Genomic DNA, 23019 nt, shown 5'->3' with positions numbered 1-23019 from the left:
TCGCCCAGGCTGGAGTGCAATGGCGAAATCTCGGCTCACTGCAACCTGCACCTTCTGGGTTCAAGCGGTTCTGCTGCCTCAGCCTCGCAGATAGCTGGAATTACAGGCGTGTGCCACCATGCCAGGGTAATTTTTGTATTTTTAGTAGAGATGGGGTTTCACTATGTTGGCCAGGCTGGTCTCGAGCTCGTGACCTCAGGTGATTCGCCCGCCTTGGCCTCTCAAAGTGCTGGGATTACAGGTGTGAGCCACCATGCCCGGCCCACTTCTTTACTTCTGATACAAGGTATTTCAGGCTTATCTTGTACTTTCTTCGCCCCAGCTCTGGAATCAACCTCTTCTCCAAGGGCCCTGGTTTCTTTTACTGGAGAATGGCATTTAGAAACCAAGATCTACATGCTAGGTATGCTCTTTGGTATCAGGATGTCATTACTTCTAGGTCTTCTCAGTAGATAGAACTAGGAAGTGTATTATATCCACACATATGCATATATCTGTATTTCTCTATCCATCCTCTCTCTCTCCCTGTGTGTGTGTGTGTGTATGTATCAAAAACCATAAGTTTATATTCATTCTCTCTGATTTCAATTTAACATTACAGAGTTTATTTTAGCCTTCTCTTATTAATATATAACTTCTTACTGCGACAGTGAGAGTCCTGGCTATAATTATCTATAATGTATTTACTACAAAGAAGTAAATAAGTTCGTAGTTTCAGAATTGCTAACTTATACCTCCTTAAGAAACACATTTACTACCAGATTTACAGCATTTATGTACAATTCTTTTTGCCTTTAGTTTTACAGCATCCAGTCAAGATACTGTTTTCCAGTTACTTAGGTTAGTTCTTTCTTCCTATCCCATTCACCATAGTCTTACCCGTTTGCAAATAGTTAGGGTTATTTGTACATGCTGTATTCCACTTTGGGTTTGCCACATCTTGCTTGGTTTTAACTAATAGTTTAATTTTGGAGTGTGTGAACGGTGTGTGATACATCACTGTGGCCCTAGGAGTCAGATACAAAAAGACCTACTCAGTGCCAGGCCTCCTCAGCCCTGCTTTCCCGTTCCCATTCCCCTTTTCCCCAGCCACCCCATAAGTAATCAATCTGTTTAATTTCTGGCTTATTTGTCCTGTATTTCTTTTGTTTTGTGCCATTTTAAACTCATCAGGTTTGTATGAAAAATTATTGACTCTGGCAGTAGGGACATATTCACTCCCACCTCATCCTTGTCAGCCACTCCTTACCTGAGGGAGAGAGAACCACACCACTGAAAGGTGGGGGTCGTGGGATAAAACTAGAAACTGTATGGGTTTAGCACCTCAATATTTTTATATCTTAGCTACCTGTATATAATTTGGTAACATTTGAAGTTTAACTGATTTTTTTTTAAAGTTTACTTATTTATTTATTTTGGAGACAGAGTCTCACTCTGTCGCCCAGGCTGGAGTGCAGTGGCACGATCTTGGGATCTTAGCTCACAGCAAACTCTGCCTCCTGGGTTCACATGATTCTCATGCCTCAGCCTCCCAAGTAGCTGGGATTACAGGTGCCCACCACAACACACCCAGCTAATTTTTATATTTTTAGTAGAGACAGGGTTTCACCTTGTTGGCCAGGCTGGTCTTAAACTTCTGAGCTCAGGCAGTCCACCCACCTCGGCCTCCCAAAGTGCTGGGATTAAGGGCATGAGCCACTGCACCTGGCCTAAAGTTTAACTGATGTTTTATTTAGCATGTGCTAATAAAGCAATAGGGGATAGGAAAGAATGTACCTTTTTCTGCAGTATCTTACTCACCCTCCTTTAACACTAAATACTTTATAATCACACAAATATTATACTCCATGAAAAAAAATGAAAGCTTCACACATAAGGATAAGGTCCCTGTTGATGTTTGTTCTCCAGCATCAGACCAGTTTTATTATCCTTTTAGATTCTTTGTACATTTCTAAACATATGTGCCCGTAGGAGGGGAAATATCTATATATATATATATATATAAAAAACTAATTTATAAGTGTGAGTTCTTTTTTCTTTTTTTTTTTTTTTTTTGGTTAACATCAAAGTTCTACTGTAACTTTTTCAGCTTCTGTTTCTGCTGTATAGTCCTGCCTCATTGTTTTTAACATTTGCAGAGTATTTCTTGGTGATGTCCTTGCGTGTGGCTCCAACACACATGTGGATGCTCAGCAGTGGAAATCCCAGCTGTGTCCATTCTTCTTCTAGTCAGTACAGCAGCTGCTCTCCTGAGTGGCTGTGCTGTTTTGCCATTTTCCACCAGCATCACATCAAATACTCATTTCTCTACTGTTCAATACCTGATGTTTCCTATGTCTTAAATTCTGGGCAATTTGAGGGTCAAAAATAGTCTTTTGTTTTAATTTGCTTTCTTTCGGGATAGTGATGTTGAGTTTATTTCCAGTAATTATTAGCCATGTATACACATTTCCTTTTCTGTGGTTTGCCCATTTTAACAATTTTTCTTTTCTTGTTGATGTGTATAAGACTTTATATATGCTAGATTTGTTCATTTAATAAATATTTTTTGATCTCTTAACTATACATCCCGGCACTTCTGTAGGTCCTGGGATACTAGCATGAAACAAAGTCTCTAATTTCACAGAAATTACCGTCAGTAGAGGAAATTGGGCCGAGCGTGGTGGCTCACACTTGTTATTCTGGCACTTTGGGAGGTAGAGGCGGGCAGATCACTTGCGGTCAGGAGTTCGAGACCAGCCTGGCCAACATGGTGAAACCCCGTCTCTACTAAAAATACAAAAATTAGCTGAGTATGGTGGTGCACGCCTGTAATTGCAGCTACTTGGGAGGCTGAGGCAGGAGAATTGCTTGAGCCCACGAGACAGTGGTTGCAGTGAGCCGAGATCGCACCACTACACTCCAACCTGGGCCACAGAGCGAGACTCCATCTCAAAAAAAAAAAGAGGACATTGGACCAAAGGAAATCTAAATAAATGAGTGAGATTATGCAAATGTTAATAAGTGCTATCAAAAATAGGGTAACGGTAAAGAGAGTACCTGAATGGGTCGGGAGCCCAGTTTCCCTTTGTAAACTCTGTCCCCTGTATATTAGGTGTTAGGTGGGGTGGTCAGGGAAGGCTTCTCGAGAAAGTAGGAGCTGAGATGAGTAATAAGAAGGAACCAGCCACAAGAAGTGTCCAGACAGAGAACATAGTGTGCCTCAGCCTGTGATCAGGGGGGACAAGTCAGACCATCATAGGTGGACACAGGGGACTCCTCAACACAAGTGATTGTCAGAGGCGTTAGAGACATCCTCTCAGGAGCAGGCTTGACATCTGAGAGGCTGAGGTCGGTTTCAGGGGGAGAGGTTCCTCTACTCCTCTTCCTTCCCTCTCTAGGCTAGGTTACCAGGAGGAGCTTTGCTCCTGGGGTTTGTGCTTCAAGACTTGATTGTTGGGTTTTGTGGTTGTTTTAAGGCACAGGCCTTTTCTTTAATAAAGGAAAATTTTCTGTTTCAGATTACCTAGGAACAGTACGATTTGGGGTTATCACAAATAAACATCTTGCGAAACTGGTATCCTTAGTACACTCTGGAAGTGTGTATTTACATAGACATTTCAACACATCACTTGTAAGTATTTTGAAATCACGTTTATATTAGCGCAGTGGTTCTTAACCTTGTTTAGGTCACGGATTCCTTTGAGAATTGGATAAAATCTATGGACACTCTCTAGAAAAGCACACATGATTTTATATATGAATGGAGAGTTCTTCCAGCCCCACCCTAGAGCCCAGGCCCCAGATTAAGAACCCATGCATTAGAGGGCTCTTGAAATTAATGTGCAGAAATTCTTTATTTGTATTCTTAGATTTTGGTACAGACTTGAAAGTTTTTCTTCCTGGATAAAATTACAGAGTTACTCTCTTGGAGAATTGTTACTCTGAGCCTGTGTTTTCAGAAGCTAGGCTTCCACTAAGTGATGTTCTCTGTTTATCTGTTTCTTTTATGATGAGTAGTAATGTGACGTGCTTTTCTCCTTAGCTGATGTAATGGGTTTTTGAAGTTCTTGTCAAGTCACAGTGAGAAGTTGATGGCTTCTCATCCCAGAGAGCCTCAGTTTTCCATTGTCGCCTTTGTTTCCCAATTTCATTTGCTTTCTGTGGAGCAGCCTGAACTCAGCTGCTTCTAAGCATTGACCTGTGTCCTGCTCAGTCCTGTGCTTCTACTCTATTGCTGCTTCCTCAGTCACATCACTGAGCTGACTTTCCTGAAGTAGTCTGTCTCTCTCGCATCATTGTCAGTAACTTACATGTCATATACAGATCAATTTCCCTGCACCCAGCGTACCCAGCCTTTAAAACCTCTGCCCCCCTTGGCACAATGTCTGAGTCTTGTGCCTTCGGAGGGACTGTTGGGCCCACTCCGGGGGTGCCCCCTTGCTTGCCAGTCGCCCTGGCTTCTGCATATCTTCGTAGCCCAGATGTTGTGCTTTACTTCTTGCAGTTTATATTCCAAAAGTCAAATGTATTTTTGTGTTTTCCAAATAGAAATGTTTGAGTGTAGTTTGAGTATGGTTTTTCAAACTCCCACTGTTCCACCTTGACAATCACTGCTGTAGTTGTTTCTCTGCTGCCCACCTACGCTCCTTGTGCCTCTGCCTAAGCTGCTTTGACATCATCTGCTTTTGCTATCTGTCATTTTCCTACATCCTTCATTTTTAGCATGTTACACAGCCTCCATATATTTATTTATAGTAAAGGGCACTGAGAAAGAAATTAAAAGTAGATGGGGAAAAAAAGGGAGGACTATGAGATGGAAAAATATATCAGGTTTACTGCTTCGATTTGGTAGTGTTTAAGGTTGGTTGGTTTGTGTAGCAGTAGAATTCCTTTTATCAAATGCAAGAATACTGGGATACCATTATTTTTAAAAACACAAGCAGCGGTTATCTTCGTTATGAGTCAATTTAAATCTTCGTTTTGAGGAGTTTTAAATATCTCATTTTGTAAAACCCTCTGAAGCACCCCTTTGGTAGTTCTGTTTGAAGCCAGTGATTTATATTGTTAGATTTTCAAAACTAATTTTATGTTCACATACATTGGTTGTTTATAGCAAAACAAAGCAAAAAATCTAAGTGTCTCTTTCGTTTATTTGTGCACATAAAATATGATCCGTGGCCTTGTGCAAGTTTAGGTCATTTTTGATTGATGAAGACATGTGTTGAGTTTCTGCTCTGTGCCTAGTGTTGGTCTAGTCCCAGAGGATACAAGTGAACAGCACAGACAGCCTGTGCCGCACAGAGGCTGCATTCTGCCCTTGGGGGGCAGCATTTGAAGGACCAAGGTCAAAATCGAAGTGATCCTTGACTCCATAATTTCTGTTCCCTTAAATATGTCTTGGTCCTTTTATAAATACCCAGTGACGTTTAATACCTGTCCTTGGACAGGGTGATAGAGATTGTTACCGCCACCAGCTGGCAGGGAGAATTATTTGTTGATAGGTGGGTCTGTCTCAAGACAGAAAGATGAATCACACAATATGGAAGTCACCTCCTGCAACCACTTTTGTTTTTTCAACCACTCGTGAGGAAATGCTGTCTCTGGAGAAGCAGGTGTTGGCTGCACAGCGGGGCCAGGCCCCACTCCGAGCCTGGGTTTTCTCACCTGCAGTGGTGGGGTTGGGACAGCACTGATGTGCCTTGAGCTTGCCCTACCTCACTGAGCTCTCCTTTTTCCTCTGTGCCTTTGTCCTTCACAGGTCTTCCCTAGGGAGGTCCTGAACTACACAGCTGAGAACATCTGTAAGTGGGCCTTAGAAAACCAGGAGACGCTCTTTCGGTGGCTACAGCCACACGGAGGCAAGAGTCTCTTGCTGAATAACGAGCTGAAGAAAGGACCAGCGCTGTTTCTGTTCATACCTTTTAATCCCCTGGCCGAAAGTCATCCTTTAATAGACGAGGTAAGAGCTGTGATGGAAAAGCACCTCATGAGGAGTCGGGAAGCCTCATCTACCTGGCCCCTCTCATCCCACACTCAGTCGTTTACTCTGGCAGCTATGGCTCTGAGCATTGCTCTTTGCCCCTCCATATGGGCAGGAGAGAGCCCGTGTCTAGGACAGGGATTGCCGCAGCCTCTGTGGCCATGTTTATTGACAGCTGTTAGTGTCTGGAGTGAGTGAGAAGAGGCAGGGAAGCCATACCGTGCCCCTCTAGAGAAGTACCAAATGCCCTCTTCTGATGTGACTGCTGTTGAGCCTCCTGTTTGGGAGGTGAAACAGGGAGTGGTAGGAACACAGGCCGAGCTTAGTGAGGCCTAGGAGGTGCCATTGTCTTGGGGTTTGGCCAGACTGCCAGCCCTGGCCATCCTCAGGACAGCAGAGGAGAGCAAGCAGCAGCAGTGATGTTGGGACACCTTGTTTCTCTGAACCTTCCTTGTCGTGCAGAAGCCAGAGTGGTTTTCAGAGGCAGCGCCATTGGAGCCTGCTCTTCCTGCCTGTCTTTGGCTTCATCTGGTGCGCCCTCTCTGGGTGTGAGTTTATTTTCTACACGGAGCATTTGGAGGCACTTAGAGACAGCAGGCATAGTATGCAGAGCCAGCCTGGGGTGGCAAAATGGCATTTACTGAGGGTTTTATTTTTTCTCTCCCTCAAGGATCCCTTAATTGGCCAAAACCAATTTCAGACAGCCCGCGTACCACTGGCCAGCTAAGCAGATGCTGCCTGTCCCTGAGGCCCTCAGTGCTGGCCTGGCCCCCTGCCTGGAGGGACAGGGAGGCAGGACTTCTCGCCCAGCTGGATCCCTCCCTTTGCTGTGCTGGAGTCTTTTTGTTCAAGTTAGGATTCCCCCGGGGAGTATTCTGAATGAATGCTGCTCTTTGGCTTAGAGGAAGAAAGAAGAAAGAAATGAAATAGCTTTGTTTCTTCCCCTCTAATTAGGGAGGACTCAAAGTAATAAAACTATTTCTTTAGAAAATTTTCACTACATGGATCTTTTGTGAACTGAGACACCATTTCAAATGACTAGGCCTTTACTGTATCTAATATTAATAGCCTTAAAGCTCATTGTAGGAAAGGAAGGTTTTCAATCAAGGTGGTGTGGCTGTGGTTGTGGATTTGGAGAGTTCTCTCCTGTCTGGTTTGGGTGTGTAGTGGTCCTGGCGGGGTTGTCTACCCAGAGGGTTGTGGCTGGATTTAGGCACCTGGTGGGAAGACTCTTTCTTTCTCGCCTGTTGTTTCTGAATGAGTGTCCCCTCCAGCAGTCCGCAAATCCTCTACCTACCAACAGGCCTCCTTTTCATCATGGTTTTGCCTGTGACTCCTTTCTTTGGGGCTCCCATTGTCTCTGTGTGGTAAGTGCATTCCCTTTAACCTCAGCATGTGGGTGAGATAACCGAACACCAGGCGGCATCTCACCGTATTATGAACTACTAGACAAGCAAAGTGCCTGTCCAGCACATTTCCCTTTTTGTTTCAGGTCAGTTTGGCAAATGTTTACTGAGCACTGCGATGGGAAGCTCCAGGGGAGAAAGGATGGATGCAACACCATCTTGTCCTGTGGTCTTAGAGGCTTGTCCAGTATAGGGAGTGAAAGCCTGCCTATAATTCACAGTAGAGGACAATCAGGCCCAGGGTCAGGAGGAACCGAAGGAGGGAGGGTGCCATCTCAGAAAGCGGGGTCCTGGACAGGGGAGGGGTTAGCAGAGGCTTTGGATGGGTGAAGTATTCTAGACAGTCTTGTAGGAGCAGCCAGGATCTTCATGGGTTGAGAAAAACTTATGGGAAGGAGGACCCTGAGCAGAGGCATGAGGGATGGGAGTTGCCACAGGTTTGGGTGTTAGGAAGGAGGCTGGAGTTTGTGGTCTGCAGGAAGGGCTAACTGGGGAGAGATCTTGAAAAAGCCTTTGGAGGAGAGGGCCTCGCAGAATTCTCTGAGGATTTCAAGATTAATCATAGTCATCCAAGTCTTTGTCTTCTCTTTTTTTTTTTTTTTTTTTTTTGAGTTAGGGTCTGCCTTTGTTGCCCAGGTTGGAGTACAGTGGCACGATCTCAGCTCACTGCCTCCTGGGCTCAAGTGATCCTCCCACCTCAGCCTCCCAAGTAGCTGGGACTACAGGTGCACGCCTCTACGCCTGGCTAATTTTTGTATTTTTTTGTAGAGATGGAGTTTTGCCATGTTACCCAGGCAGGTTTCCAAAGCCCTGGGCTCAAGTGATCGGCCTTCCTTGGCCTCCTAAAGTGTTGGGATTACAGGCATCAGCCACTGCCCTCGGCCCATACAAGTTTTTCTGGCAGCAGGGTTCCAGAAAACTGCGAAGCAGTAAGAACCTGAACTTGGGTGGTAGAGGTGGAGGATGGAAAGTAGGGTCTATGATCCGGGAAATTGTGACACAGTGACTAGAGGTGAAGAAGCCTTTGGGCATTCAGGTAAGGTGGGAAGGATGAACGCTGTACTTACGCAAGATGAGCTGTAAATTCATTAGCTTGTTGACCGTGAAAGAGTTAGGTGGCTTTATTTTTCCATTAGTACCTTAGGCCTTATATTGGGCAGAAAGTTGAGGATGCTTCCATTGTTGAGAAGAGAGAGGTCATCTTAGAGTGAGTGGAATAAAGTTGCGGGCATACCAAGCACCAACATTCTAGATAATTGTGCTGTGGTGCGTGTAGGATGCCAGTCAGGAGTGACCATATGGTGGCCGTACCAAGCCCATACTGGGTAGCTGCTTCTGCACACATGCATACCTGCATGCATACCCAGACACATGCCTGTGTGTACACACACACGCAAAAGCACAGATCCTGACACCGATGTAAGGCCACTGACACCCCGGTGTCTCTAGAGAGTTCTAGAGAAGTTATAAGACATTGCAGTGTGTATTACACAACTCGTTAATCAAAGGAAATGCTTACCTCAGCCAGCAAAGAGTCTTCGTGACTTGTTTTCTATTTTAAAAGCATTTATTTGAGGCATTCACATCGTCTGAATCTTGTAAGCGAAGGCGCGGTTAGCATGTTCAGACTCACAGATTTCCCTGATTAAAGAAAATAGAAGGAACCATCTACTCTGCGAACAGTTAAAGTTATTTGCCAAGATTTCCTTAATTATTCACATGAAATTAAATGATATCAAGTGATACACATAATGTGACATAACTTAAGTTGTGTTTTCAAAACTGCCTGTTATGTAAAAAGGATAGAAACATAAATACCCCTTCATAGGAGAAAAATGATAACGCCTAACTCTTTAGGAGCATTGCTGGCCAGGCACGGTGGCTCACGCCTGTAATCCCAGCACTTTGGAAGGCTGAGGCGGGCAGATCACATCACCTGATACCAGGAGTTCAAGACCAGCCTGGCCAGCATAGTGAACCCTCGTCTCTACTGAAAATACAAAAATTAGCCGGACATGGTGGTGTGCGCCTGTAGTCTCAGCTACTTGGGAGGCTGAGGCAGGAGACTCGCTTGAATCTGGGAGGCAGAGGTCGCAGTGAGTCAAGATCGTGCCACTGCCCTGTAGCGTGTGCAACAAGAGCAAAACTCCGTCTCAAAAAAAGCATTACTGGTCGGGTGTGGTGGCTCACGCTTATAATTCCAGCAGGATTACAAGCCCTGGGAGGCCGAGGCAGGTGGATCACCTGAGATGAGGAGTTCAAGACCAGCCTGGCCAACATGGTGAAATCCCGTCTCTCCTAAAAGTACAAAAAAATTAGCCAGGCGAAATAAAAATAGAAAGAATTAGCTGGGCGTGGCGATGCATGCCTGTAATCCCAGCTACTTGGGAGGCTAAGGCAGGAGAATTGCTTGAACCCAGAAGGCGGAGGTTGCAGTGAGCTGAGATCATGCCATTGCACTCCGGCTTGGGTGACAAGAGTGAAACTCCATCTCAAAAAAAGAAAAAAAAAGCATTGCTGTAGACCGAATACTTTCTTCAATTAAAAATATTCTTTATGTGGCTGCTTTGTTTATGAGATACTGAAGATAAAAGAAATGAAGAAAGACTTTTCAAGGAATTTTCTTCTCTACAATATAATTAATGATCTCCTACTTGGACTTCTGTAAAAGATTACAGTAAATCTTGAAGTCTTAGAGAGGTTTTGGGGGGAGTGGGTGGGAGTAGTTGTCTATTACTGCGTCTTTGAATATAAAGCAGTACCAGGATGGGGCCAGAGGGCATCTGGGCTCTTCATGGATTATATAGGCTTGACCTTGTTAGTGCTGCATGCTGTCAGAGCCTCATCCAAAAACCACTGAGATGTTTTTGTGCAGGGGAAATAAAATTTCAAGCACTGGCCTATCATCTAAAGTGACTTCTTTTCTTTACCCAGTAGTTTTCTGGTGGGTTATAAAGTGACTTTTTTTATGCCAAGAACTATTGGAACAATTTATTCTTCTGTACAAATATGTATGTTTTGAATTAACTACAAATATTACATGTTATAAAACATTTTTATTTTTATAAAACTTGTTTTTTTTAATTGGAAATTACACTCATTAAATTGTTTTACACACACACAGCGAAACAAAATCCTGAGTGACAGCACCCCGTAACTAACTGTGGTGAGATTTGATTCAAGTTGACACACTCTTCTGTTTTAGAGAGTAAATGCCTTTGGATTGTAACTTACTTGTCTTTCTCAGGAAACCAGAATGGGAGGTGGGTAATGAAATATTCTTTTTGGAAATGGAAGAACCTTAGAATAAAATGTAAATCCAAATTGCCAATACTGGCCTGACGGTAAAGTGGCAAATCTTACCAAGAAAGGGGATTGTGTGCATTACCCTGAGCTGCCACTCATTCATCAAGGGTTTACTGAGCATTTGTTATGTGCCTGGCCCTGTACTGGGCCCCGGGGATGGCAGGATAAATCCAATGTGGCTTCTGCCCGTGAGATTCCATAAGCTTGTGGGGAAGAGGTCTGTCTCAGCAGAAGCTTGTGAGACTATAGAAGGGGCCTCAGGGACATTGGAGGTGCAGAAACTAGCTCTTCCTGGAGTGAGAGTAGGGCTAGCTTCCCTGAAGCAGCTGCCCTGGTGCTGGGCCTTAGGAACAGATGGAGGAGGCGGTGTCCCCAGCCAGGCCTCTGTAACAGCATGGCATTGCGGGAGGGCCTGGTCTGTTCTGAAGAGGGTAGGGTGAGACTGGAAAGCCAAACGGGCCAGATTGTATGGAGGTTTTATCTCATGGGCAGCATATAATTTGGCCCAGGAGTGCCATGCCTGGGGTTGTATTTTTAAAAATACAGTAACCATCTCCCCCTGCACTCTCATCTACCCCCCTGCGGATTCTTGGTGATATGTTCCAAGACCCCCAATGAATGCCTGAAACCACAGATGATACTGAACCCTGTATACACTACACACAAATTTCATTTTTCTTCACAATTTCATGGGTAGAAGATTCGTTCTTACCGAAGATCTTAGCAACCTTACCGTTTGTTTTTTTTTTCTTATTGAGACTTTTGCCATTTCACTTAAAGGAAGCATTTTTGGCTTCTCTTTGGCATATCTGAATTGCCAGCATCACTACCCTTGCACTTTGGGACCTTTGTAATAAATAAAGGGTTACTTGAAGACAAGCACTGTGATACTGAGACAGTTGATCTGATAACTGAGTTGGCTACTAAGTAACAGGCTAGTAGCATCCACAGCACTGACACACTAGACAAAGGGATGGCTCGCAATTTTTGTAATGACAAAAATTTCATCACACTACTCAGAGCGACGTGTAGTTTAAAACTTATGACTTGTTTATTTCTGGAATTTTCCATTTAATATTTTTGAACCAGAGGTGACCATGGATAACTGAAATTGCAGAAAGTGAAACGTGGCTAAGGGGTTGCTAGTCCCTCAGTCATCCCCAGGCCCCTCACCAACTCTGCCCTGTATTTCAGATCACCGAAGTGGCCTTGGAGTACAACAACTGTCATGGGGACCAGGTGGTGGAGCGTCTCCTTCAGCACCTGCGGCGGGTGGACGCTCCAGTGCTGGAGTCCCTGGCCCTGGAAGCCCCGGCACAGCTGCCAGACCCGCCGCTGATCACAGCATCCCCCTGCTGCAACACTGTGGTGCTGCCCCAGTGGCACTCCTTCTCCAGGACCCACAACGTCTGTGAACTCTGTGTCAACCAGACTGCCGGGGGCGTGAAGCCGAGCTCGGTCAGCATGCCACAGTGCAGCTTTTTTGAAATGGCAGCAGCTCTGGATTCTTTCTACCTCAAGGAGCAGACCTTTTATCACGTGGCATCAGACAGCATAGAATGCAGCAATTTTTTAACTTCCTATAGCCCCTTCAGCTACTACACTGCATGTTGCAGGACCATAAGCAGGGGTGTGGCAGGCTTCATCGATTCTGAACAAGGTGTCTTTGAAGCCCCTACCGTTGCATTTTCTTCCCTTGAGAAGAAATGTGAGGTCGATGCCCCAAGCTCCATTCCTCACATTGAGGAGAACAGGTATCTCTTTCCAGGAGTGGACATGACTAGCACAAACTTCACAGGCCTGAGCTGCAGAACCAACAAGACTCTCAACATCTACCTTTTGGATTCCAATTTGTTTTGGTTATACGCAGAGAGGCTGGGTGCTCCGAGCTCCACTCAGGTGAAAGAATTTGCGGCAATTGTTGACGTGAAAGAAGAGTCTCACTACATCTTGGATCCAAAGCACGCGCTGATGAAGCTCACCCTAGGTACTGCAGGCAGTTTATTTCCCCAAGCATTGTACATTTTGCTTGACTTCATATTGGTACATTTTATTGATGGCTCTCATTACATTTAGTTGTGGGGTAATGTCAGCTTCGTAGCTCATTTTAAGTCTTTAGACCACCATCAGTTGTAATTTTCAAAGAAGGTAATTTTGTCTGTTAAGTGGAGCAGAAACTTCCTCACTCTAAATTTTGGATAAGTTTGTCATTTAGCCCATGGTGGGGGTAAGAGTCCCACTTTCTAAATTGGCGGTTTCTGTCACATGTCTAAGGTAGAACCAGCTGCAGGCAGTGGGGACTTGGGGAGTAGAACCGGCAGGGAGGTGGAGAGCCATTCCGGTAGGATGTCCTAGGGGCTGATGAAAGGGAGCCTTGACAGCAGCTTCGTTCTAAAGGAGCTTAAAGAGAAGCAGTGAAGAAGGAAGTAGAGCCGTCTTGCCTCCCTTTTTGTCTCACAGGCTTAAATGTCTAAGGATCAAGGCCACCAGACCTAATTTGTTCTGCTGCTGTTTCATAATGTACTGAGTAATATTGTTGGGACCTGGGGTACCTAGATGGTAACAAGTGTAAAGTGCAAATAAATAAGTGTCAGTTGCAAACCAGCAAACCCCACTTTTTGCGGAGTAAGACTCCATGATGAGAAAGCATCCAGGGCTTGCCCCCGGGGCTTGGCAGCAACACTGAGCTGACCCACACTGGCCTGTTCCCCAGGGCTTTGCTGACGCCCCTGACTACACACAATGAAGTGAGAATTCAAAAGCCACGTTAGTTCAGCCTCATTGGAAACCTGAGGGAGGGTCAGTGTATGCCGAATGGAGAAAGGAGGAATTTGGTAGGGAAGGAAACCTTTCATTTCAAGTTTTACAAAGTATGAAATCAACAGTAGACTCAGAGCTTCTACATATGAGTCCTTTTAGCCATGCTTTTTCAAATCCTGGTGAAGCTTGTTTCTTACATTAGACACATTTGTGAAAAGGCTTTATGTAAGTACTGATTTTTCTATATCAATTGTATATTATAAATCCAAGAATTATTCAGTGTTTAAAAGAACCTTGTGACCAGTCACTTTTTGGAGGGGATAATCTGTTGATATTACAGATTACTCCCAGTTCATGTTTTCTAAAGTCATTTTGATGTGTTGAGCTTTCTTAAAATGAAACAAGCATTTTTTTAAAAATGGGAAACAGACTCCAGAGAAACGGGGTCAGTGCTCCCACAAGCATGTATTTTTGAGGTAGTCTGTATTAGATTTTCCTGAATTCCGTTCAGTAATGCTCAAGTGTTTAATGACCTCATAATGTGTTCACTTTGAATTTAAGGGTAATTGAAAGAAGCCTTCTTTAGATTTCTTTCCATCTTCTGTATCTTCTCTGAAATGTTTAGCCTAGCTGTTCTTTGTCCTGTAGTTGGTGACAGAATTTTTAGGGAGCTTGTAAAAAACACCTACTGTGTGTCATTGTTGGTTTAGAGAGTTAATTCATAAGTCAGCTGTCTCTAGGGCAGTTTCAGAATTTAGGCTTTATTCAGAGTAGGAAATAATTCTTGGTTTCATGTTTCAAAAACATAGCCAGCTAAGTGTTATTCAGATGCTGATCGTGAATTCTCTTTCGTATTCACATGACATTCTTCACTTCCTCCTCCATTCTGCACACTGCATTGCCCCTTGCACCTCAAAATGGAGGGAGTTAGAAGAAAGAAAAAGAACTGAAACTTTAGCTAAGTGCAATAGTGTAAGCCTGTAGTCCCAGCTACTCTGGAGACTGAGGTAGGAGGATCACTTGAGCCCAGGAGTTCAAGGCTACAGTGAGCTGTGATTGCAGCACTGCACTCCAGCCTGGGTGACACAGTGAGACCCTGTCTGTTAAAAAAAAAAAAAAAAAAAGAAAGTGAAATTCAAATTACTGTTGTTTCAGATGAAGCAAAGGACTCTGAAGATGGCAGAATTTGTGGTAAAACTGTTGGTTCAAGCCAGGTTTTTTATTATCATGGGTTTTATGTATTTTTCCACTACATATAATTTTTTCTTAACCTTTAAAAAAAGAAACTTAACCTTAATAAAGGAAACAAAAAACTATAGCTCCTTGTCCTCAAACTAATGAACATTTAAACACATTCCACATTACTGTAGCTTGTGCAATTGCTACTTTTGTAGTTAAGCCTAAAGGTTTTAGTATTATAGGGTGAAATTTCTTGAAAAGATTGTGGCTTCTTGACGATTTATACAGTCTCACTTGGTGTCTATTTGTGGACCAGTCCTTTTAAAAAAAGAATGATCTATGAATATTAGAGCATCTAACACTGCATAATGTTTTGATATCTGCATTACTGTCTGCTGAGTTAATACTACCAGAGCTAAACCTGATGCCACCCGGGCAGCTTTGTTTGGGGTTTTGCTGATAGGTGAAATGTTAAAAATGTGAGCCTGTGAAGTCATTCGAGTTTTTAAAATGTGGAGTTTAAAAGTAGGCCAGCTATTCTTCTTGTATCTAGAGAAGAGTTGATCTCATTTTCTCTTTATTTTTAGAGTCTTTTATTCAAAACTTCAGCGTTCTCTATAGTCCCTTGAAAAGGCATCTCATTGGAAGTGACTCTGCCCAGTTCCCGTCTCAGCATTTAATCACTGAAGTGACAACTGATACCTTTTGGGAAGTAGTCCTTCAGAAACAGGTATGGAGTCATGAGAGGCAGAAGTTAAGCCATCTGTCCCTCTTAAAATAATTTCCAGACTGCAGTTGTTGGGGTGAGCAGCTGTTTTTGATGTACAGAAGAGTAACCACGTGATGGTCCGATTGTGGACCGTGAATGAATTACATGTGGTTTTTAAATTTCAAAAAAGTGCTTCAGAAAGCACAGAATTGGAAAGACCTAAAGATGAAAATTTTCACTGTAATATTTGCATAGGTAGCATTTATCGAGTGCTTGCTGGATTCTAAGCAATAAGGAAAGAAATGAAGAAGAGCCCATTTCCTGGTGCAAGTAACAGCTGTCTTCCCCTTCCCACAGGATGTTCTCCTGCTCTATTACGCTCCGTGGTGTGGCTTCTGTCCATCCCTCAATCACGTCTTCATCCAGCTAGCTCGGAACCTGCCCATGGACACATTCACTGTGGCAAGGTAAGCAGGCCTTTTCTGCAGTGCTTTGGGCTGTATGCCCATTTTCACTCTTCTTTGCAGCTTAGCCATATGGTGTGCTAGGGTCTGCCCATTTTCCATTAACCTTTGGTAGGACTTGGCTGGATTTAATTGTCAGGTTGAAGCCATGAGCAAAGCCTCATTGAAACCGGACTTTTCCTCATGAATTCAGAGTGTTCCTTCCATGATGTTGATGTTTAGCCCTGACTAGATTCGTAGGTGGCTGAGTGCAGTTCTGTGGGGAGAGCACTGACCTGGTTGCCAGGATGGCCCCTTGGAATTCCATGGGACAGTTGACCCAGGCAATGCCAGTGGGTCCTGGGATCCCAAGCAGATCTCTCCACTAGCCCTGGTTTACCTCATTTGTGAAATTAAAAGGAAAGGTAGGTAGATATCCACATTCTAGTATTGTGATTCCATGGGTACTGTATGTGGGCTTTTGAAAAAGTAAAATTTTTAAAAATATTTTTTGGAAAAAGAAGTCTCAAATACAGAGTTTTTAGATGGGGTAGTAAGCAGTTTTGGGTGGGGAAAACTGTTCAAATTTAACCCCCCGCCTCCCTCAAAACCCTACAGATAGATAAGAGTTAAATATGAAAAATCAAAACAAAAAATAGGATTTGCTGGTTCCTCTGAGTGATGGAAAGTTTCGAAAGTGGAAGCAGTTGGAAAAATAAAGAAAGAAAAATGGTCAGATTCCACTAGAAATACGTGCAGTGAAAGAAAACAGGGAAAGCAGACGAAAAGGGGGACCATTAAAAAATTTTGCAGTGTCTCTGTGTCACCTGTTACATGCACTGTGAGTAATAATCAGAGCCAGATCTGAGAAGTTACTATTCTGGGAGAGTTAGAGTTTTCGATATACATATTAACCTGACTGAGTCCTCGCGACGTTTAGTGAAGGCACTCTGGTTAAAAAAAGAAAATGCTATTTGTATTGAGGAGGAAACTGAGGCTTGGAAAGATTAGACAAGTTGCTCAGAGTTTCAACCTGCAAATGAGGGGCCAGGATTGAATCAGGCATTCATACACCAGCCTCCCCCGAAATTAAAATGGTTTAGGAAACGGCTGAGACAGATTCCATTGTGAACAAAGGACGTGAACAGGTTTTTCTTTTAAGAGGAGAGAGTAAGTAAACAAGTGGGGAAATTATAATCTAATAAATGTAAATTAAAACAGTAACAAAGTGTCATTTAACATATTAATCAGTGGTTTTAAGTGACAGAATCTTGTGTTGATAAAATAAAATGGAAACTGCAGTCAAATGTATCTAATGGAATGAGTACATTGCCATAACTCTTTTGGAAAGCATTTGGCAACATTTGCAAGAAATCAACAAAAACAGTTAACACATTTTTGACCCAGTTAATTTTACTTTGGAGAAGTAATGGAATAGGAATTCCAAAGAAGCATGAGCTCATCATTATAGCATTGTTTATATCCACCAGGAGATGAATGTTTAAGTAAATTATGGCTGGGCATTTAATGGAGTTTTTATCCTTTAACAATGCTTTTCATACACACAATTAATGGAAAAGAACAGAGTATGCAATATATGACAACTGTTCTTAAAAATATGTAAGCATATAGGCCAGGCACGGTGGCTCATGCCTCTAATCCCAGCATGTTGGGAGGCCGAGGTGGGCGGATCACATGAGGTCAGGAGTTTGAGACCAGCCTGGCCAACATAGTGAAACCCTGTCTCTACTAAAAATACAAAAATTAGCCAGGTGTGGCAGCACGTGCCTGTAGTCCCAGCTAGTCAGGAGGCTGAGGCAGGAGAATCACTTGAATCCACCAGGCGGAGGCTGCAGTGAGCCAAGATCACACCACTGCATTCCAGCCTGGGCGACAGAGCAAGACTCTGTCTCAGAAAAAATTTTAAAAAGTAAGCATATAGACCAAGCCTGCATAAGAAAGGAGGGCCTGATTAGCCCAGTGGAATTCTGAGTGGATTTTTACAATGTTTTAATTTTATAGTTTGTGCTTTCTTTGAAGTAAAAATCAGGGGAGAAAAAGCATTTAATTATGGAATATAGTGTTCTATACCACTTGTTTAGAAAGGAACACTAATGTTTTAGGTAGGCTGGCACAGGTGAGGCAGGAGTGCTGTTTTGTTAGTAAACTTTTGGTAAATGGTTTTCATTTGGTTATGCCTTTTGTTGTTTTTTTGAGACAGGGTCTCGCTCTGTTGCCTAGGCCGGAGTGCAGTGGTGCAATCACGGCTCACTGCAGCCCCAACCTCCCAGGTTCAGGTGATTCTTCCACCTTCCCAAGTAGCTGAACTGCAGGCATGTGCCAGGATACCCGGCCAATGTTTTGTAGAGACAGGGTTTCGCCATGTTGCCCAGGCTGGTGTCCAACTCCTGGGCTCAAACAATCCACCCACCTCGGCCCCCCAAAGTGCTGGGTTTACAGGCGTGAGCCACTGTGCCCAGCCTGGTTGTGCCATTTTTGAAAAAGGAAATTTCATCGTTTTGGACAAATACATGGCACTTACCCCACCCTCACTTCCCCCAGTTATGCTTTCTAAAAACTTCTTTCAAAGTAATGATTGAAAACATGTTCATCTTTTGTGTGCACTGTTCATGAATAGTAGCTGAGTAGCCCCTCCGCAAGGAGGATGCAGCCCCTTCCATCAAGGATGCTGTTGTGGCCCCATGTCTGCTTGGCCTGAGTGTGGGCGCCCAGCTGTGTGCCCAGCTCTGTGCCAGCTGCCTGGGGCAGGCCTCTAGAGCAGTTACAGTTAGCTCCCACAGTGATTGAGCACAGGCTGGGTGAGTTAGTACATATGTCACTTTCTGTGTTAGAAAATTAATGTCAAATCTGCTAAGAAAATAGGCTGTTTTTGGCCTCTATCCAGATTTACAACATAAAGAGGGTATAATTTTCCATCTTCGGGGAGGCTTGATGTATTTTGTTCAATTATTTCCTTTCTTTTCCCAGAGCTATTCAGGGATTAAAATACTTGGCTAGATCCTGTCAGGTGAGGAGTGAACGACTCCCTAGGTGTCAGTGTGGCATTTTCTGCAAGTTCATTTTTACTTTTAGGACATTGCATTGCCACTCAGTGGAAAGCATCCACATAGCGGAATGTTGCATGTCTTGGGAGTACCAGCGCCCAGCTCACACCTGGTAGTGTACTCATCGAGAAGGGGCTACCCCAATGTGGGGTGTAAAAAATGCACCAGGTTCTTGAAGTTATCTGAGAAGGTTCTTTCAAGTTGGCGTTTCTTGGGCTGATCTTCTGCTGTTTCTCTTCTTCCCCTTTGCCAGGATTGACGTGTCTCAGAATGACCTTCCTTGGGAATTTATGGTTGATCGTCTTCCTACTGTCTTGTTTTTTCCCTGCAACAGGTAATGCCGAATTTTTTTCACTAGTGGGCAGTTGGGATTCTTTTGTGGAGGTCTGAAATTGAAATGGGTTTAAGATGTAAATCATTCATTATGTTCAAAAAATGTTCCCTTGGGAACCAGGCGCAGTGGCTCACGCCTGTAATCCCAGCACTTTGGGAGGTTGAGGCAGGCAGATTGCTTGAGCTCAAGAAGTTGAGACCAGGCTGGCCAACATGGTGAAACCCGTCACTACAAAAAATACAAAAATTAGCCAGGCATGGTGACATATGCTTATAATCCCAGCTACTCTGAGGCTGAGGCACGAGAATCTCTTGAACCTGGGATGCAGAGGTTGCAGTGAGCCAAGATCACACCACTGCACTCCAGCCTGGGTGACAGAACAAGGCTCCGTCTCCAAAAAAAAAAAAAGTGTCCTTAGGGGCATAGAGTAAAAGGGTTGTAGTGTCAGGATGTTATGTGTGGTATGGATCTTTTAAAGGTGGTTCTTTTCACAGCCTATCTCTTACCAAGCTTGAATGTGGCTGTGAGAATTCTTAGCTTTTCATGGCCTATGTGAACAACATATGGAGGACGCAGAGACTGACAGGAAAAGGCCCCATGTTTGTGTGGGGTAAAACAGCAGAGAATCTGTGGAGCTCTGCCTGCCCCAAGCCTTCCACATGCTTGTCTCTCAGTTGGCCTCCCAGCAACTCCTCATCCCTCTCGTACAGAGGATAGGGTGGCTTTCTTACCCGTGGCACATCCTTGCCTCGGATTCCAGGAGCCCTGCAAAGGGGCTTTCTCTTATGCATGCAGACTGCTGTGAACGTCTGCCATGGGGTTGTCGCTTGATTTTTTCACGCTTGCCTAATCAGTATTCCAGGCACAGTTCTTAACAGCAACTACCCCGAAAGCCCCAGCAAGCAGGACATGAACAAGGGGGAGCGGACTTCCAGTTACTGAACGTAGATGCAGATGCTTTAGTGGAAAAAGAAATTAACTCTTGGTCCTTTAGAGCCTAATACACTGGATGTTTGCTCCCTTTTTATAGGTTCCCTTTGGTTTTTAGAAAGTTTAGTCCTTTTGGGGACCCACTCACATGGCTTTGACAATATCTTCTCCCCAGGGAAAGTGTCTGTAGCATCATTTAGGGAGTTCCCTGGCTCGCATGTATGACGTTTGCTGTTTTAATTTCCTGCCTCCCTTTTGCGATTCAGCTTGTCATGTTTCTCTAGGAGAGTGTTTCCTTCATATCTATTGAATCATTCCCTTGGTTTTTGCTTTGTATCTCAAAGAATTTTTGCTGGAATACTTCTGTGGTAGTAGGGTCTTGTCATGCACTGAAAACAGAATGTGACTCACCCTTTCTACTGCCGACTGAGTTGTGATGAGGCTTTTTCTTTCTAAGAAGTGTTTAAATTACCACATAGTCCAGGAATCATGGATATTAACACTAACAGTTTCATCTATGTGGGACAGGAGTTGAGCATGTAGTTTAATGACATATAATTTTTGAATTCCAAGCATAGTTTGAAAAAATATTAAAATCTTAGCACCCAGCACATGCCTTTTAATGAAGAAGTTCTCAGCAGCTGGCAGAAATGCATCTGTGTAGAGAGACATAGGCGGAACAGGTGGCAGGGCGGGGCATCATCTGGAGACCTGCGTCTGGGCTGAGTGACCTTCGTTCTTAGGCTGCCTGCTGTGGGAAATGTGCAGATGAGTGCATTTCTCCGGCCCCAGGCTGGGTACTTGCTGCAGCCCTCACCCTTGTCGTTTCTAAATCTCGAACATAAGAAGGCCGTCCACTTCTCTTTTAATGTAAGGAGGTTGGTAAACCAAAGCTTTATGGCTTTGGAATGGAATTTTTCTCATTTCCTAAAAAGAAATGGTAGAAGTAAAGTATGCTCATCATGAGCTGGTCCCAAGCGAGTGTTTGGTTTAGCCAGAAGGTAAATGGGCAAACAGCGTGAGCTGACAGCTTGCAAAAGAGGAAATGAAGAAGGCTGTTTGATAACATGTAATAAGACCTTTTTCACTGTCCACCTGCTTATGCTATTTTTAGTGAAAAGAACATGAAATTGTATATTTACTGTGATAAAATAGAAACTAATGCTGGGTGGAGATGTTCACAGAGGGGAAAGTGTTGAGGTGTTAACATTGATGACTTCAGAGGAGTGAGATTGCAAATTATTTGAAGGTGCTGCTTGTATGTTTTTACATCTCTTGCAAATTGTCTACAAAGAGCATGTCTTGATTTATAAAAACCATGAAGGAAAAAAATGCAAGAGCTATCCTTGGGAGGAAGAGGAAGGGGTGGGGCCTTGAGGGAGACATAGCCTTCCTGTGCAGAGGCGTCTCGGAGCCTCTTGCTCCACCAAGCAGGTGCTCCTCCAGCCAGCACTTGCATCAGACTCTGTGTGACATTTCAAAATATAGGTGCTCTGACCTAGCCCTGGGCCAGGTGATGAAGGGGAGATGGGTGCCCCTGTCCACCAAGAGACTCTGATGTGTCCCAGGGGAAGAATCACACTTTTTTAGAGGTGTACCCTGCCACTCCCTCAGGGTTAGAGGAGAGTTGCATAGACATGGGGACCTCTTCCCACCAAACTTTCACATGACTGCTTTCCTGGCAGTAGACTGTTGACATTCTGTGTCCCTCTACTTTCCCAAAGTGTGGCAGCATTTTAGCATGCCCATTAGGGACATTCATGGAGAGTGTACCAAGACTTCTTAGTTAGCAGAGAGCATGCTCACAAATGTCATGTCCTGTATATGCCTGGAGGTAGATATCCTGAGGGACCTTGGCAGCTTTTTCTGGGGAGTAATTTACCTTTACTCTGCCTTATAAGACCAGGCTTGTGCCGCAGAACGTGAGGGCAGGTCCAGCATCTGGTATTTTTCCATGGGCCCACTTGACAGGGCCACGATATGTTTTCAGTTGTTGTGGGGTTTTATTTTCTGTTTTTGAGACAAGGTCTGACTCTGTTGCCCAGGCTGGAGTGCAGTGGTGTAATTATGGCTCACTGCAGCCTTGAACTCCTGGGCTCAAGTGACCCCACCACCTCAGGCTCCCAAGTAGCTGGATCTACAGGCGTGTGCCACCTTGCCTGGCTGATTTTTTTCTTTTATTGTTTATACAGATGAGGCCTTACTATATTGTCCAGGCTGGTCTCAAACTCCTGGCCTCAAGTGATCCTCCCGCCTCAGCCTCCCAAAGCACTGGGATTACAGGCACACAGCACCACACCCAGCTTTGTCATTTGAATGGCTGGGATGCCCCACTTGAAGAAAGCTTGTATGTTAAGAAAACTAAGCTTTAAAGGAGGGGATGGTTGAATGCTTACCCCAAAATTATGAAACAATTTACGGCCAGGTGCAGTGGCCCTGGGCAGCCAGGCTCTGGAGTCCCTGCTGTTGACTTCCATTCTGTTAATACCTGAGGGAGACAAACCCGGCTGCTGCCAGCCCACCTCATACCTAAGTGCATAAAGCTGGTAGTTTTGATCGATTGCAGCAAGACTGTACAGGCACAGGTAAATAGATATGTGAGACAAACATCATCAGATGATTAAATGACAAGTTCTGAAGAGGAATTTTCTAGATCTCTAGATCAGGACCTGGAACAAAGCTGTACGAAAAACCCCTTCCTATGTCACCTTCCTTCCTTGTTCTGTGCTCTCAGGGCCGGGCAGCCTGAATTCATAGTCCCTTGGTTGGGCTGTTTGCCAGGTATCAGGTTGCCAGGTATAAGCCTGATGTACCCGCGGAGTGGGGGTACAGTCACCCCCAGTTGAGAACCCCTGCCTTAGATAATGTGTAATAAATGCTTGCTGAAGAAACAGACTGAGTATCTTTGAAGTTCTTCCTATTTCT

The 23019-nt window shown here is 44.2% G+C and overlaps 1 protein-coding gene and 1 long non-coding RNA gene across 28 annotated transcripts in view; one reads left to right on the top strand and one right to left on the bottom strand.

Annotated features, from left to right (window-relative positions):
- The window catches only part of LOC135968887 (uncharacterized), a 100738-nt gene that overhangs the window by 29699 nt on the left and 48020 nt on the right, over nucleotides 1-23019 (bottom strand). The window lies entirely within an intron of this gene.
- TXNDC11 (thioredoxin domain containing 11) overlaps nucleotides 1-23019 on the top strand; it is a 63738-nt gene that overhangs the window by 39527 nt on the left and 1192 nt on the right. For 11 of the 27 annotated variants that reach the window (XM_074027782.1, XM_065537445.1, XM_074027774.1 and 8 more), the window contains 6 exons: nucleotides 3501-3613; nucleotides 5741-5941; nucleotides 11869-12661; nucleotides 15201-15343; nucleotides 15680-15789; nucleotides 19084-19164. In XM_074027782.1, the coding sequence (XP_073883883.1) occupies nucleotides 12139-12661; nucleotides 15201-15343; nucleotides 15680-15789; nucleotides 19084-19164 (857 nt within the window). In that variant the 5' untranslated portion in view covers nucleotides 3501-3613; nucleotides 5741-5941; nucleotides 11869-12138. The remainder of the gene's footprint in view (nucleotides 1-3500; nucleotides 3614-5740; nucleotides 5942-11868; nucleotides 12662-15200; nucleotides 15344-15679; nucleotides 15790-19083; nucleotides 19165-23019) is intronic. The other 16 variants (XM_074027785.1, XM_074027781.1, XM_074027789.1 and 13 more) reach the window with 2 other exon arrangements.

The sequence above is a fragment of the Macaca fascicularis genome, chromosome 20 (genome assembly GCF_037993035.2).
Source record: "Macaca fascicularis isolate 582-1 chromosome 20, T2T-MFA8v1.1".
Lineage (NCBI taxonomy): Eukaryota > Metazoa > Chordata > Mammalia > Primates > Cercopithecidae > Macaca > Macaca fascicularis.
Note: the sequence above shows the minus strand (reverse complement) of the source record. Positions and strands in the feature narration are given on the sequence as shown.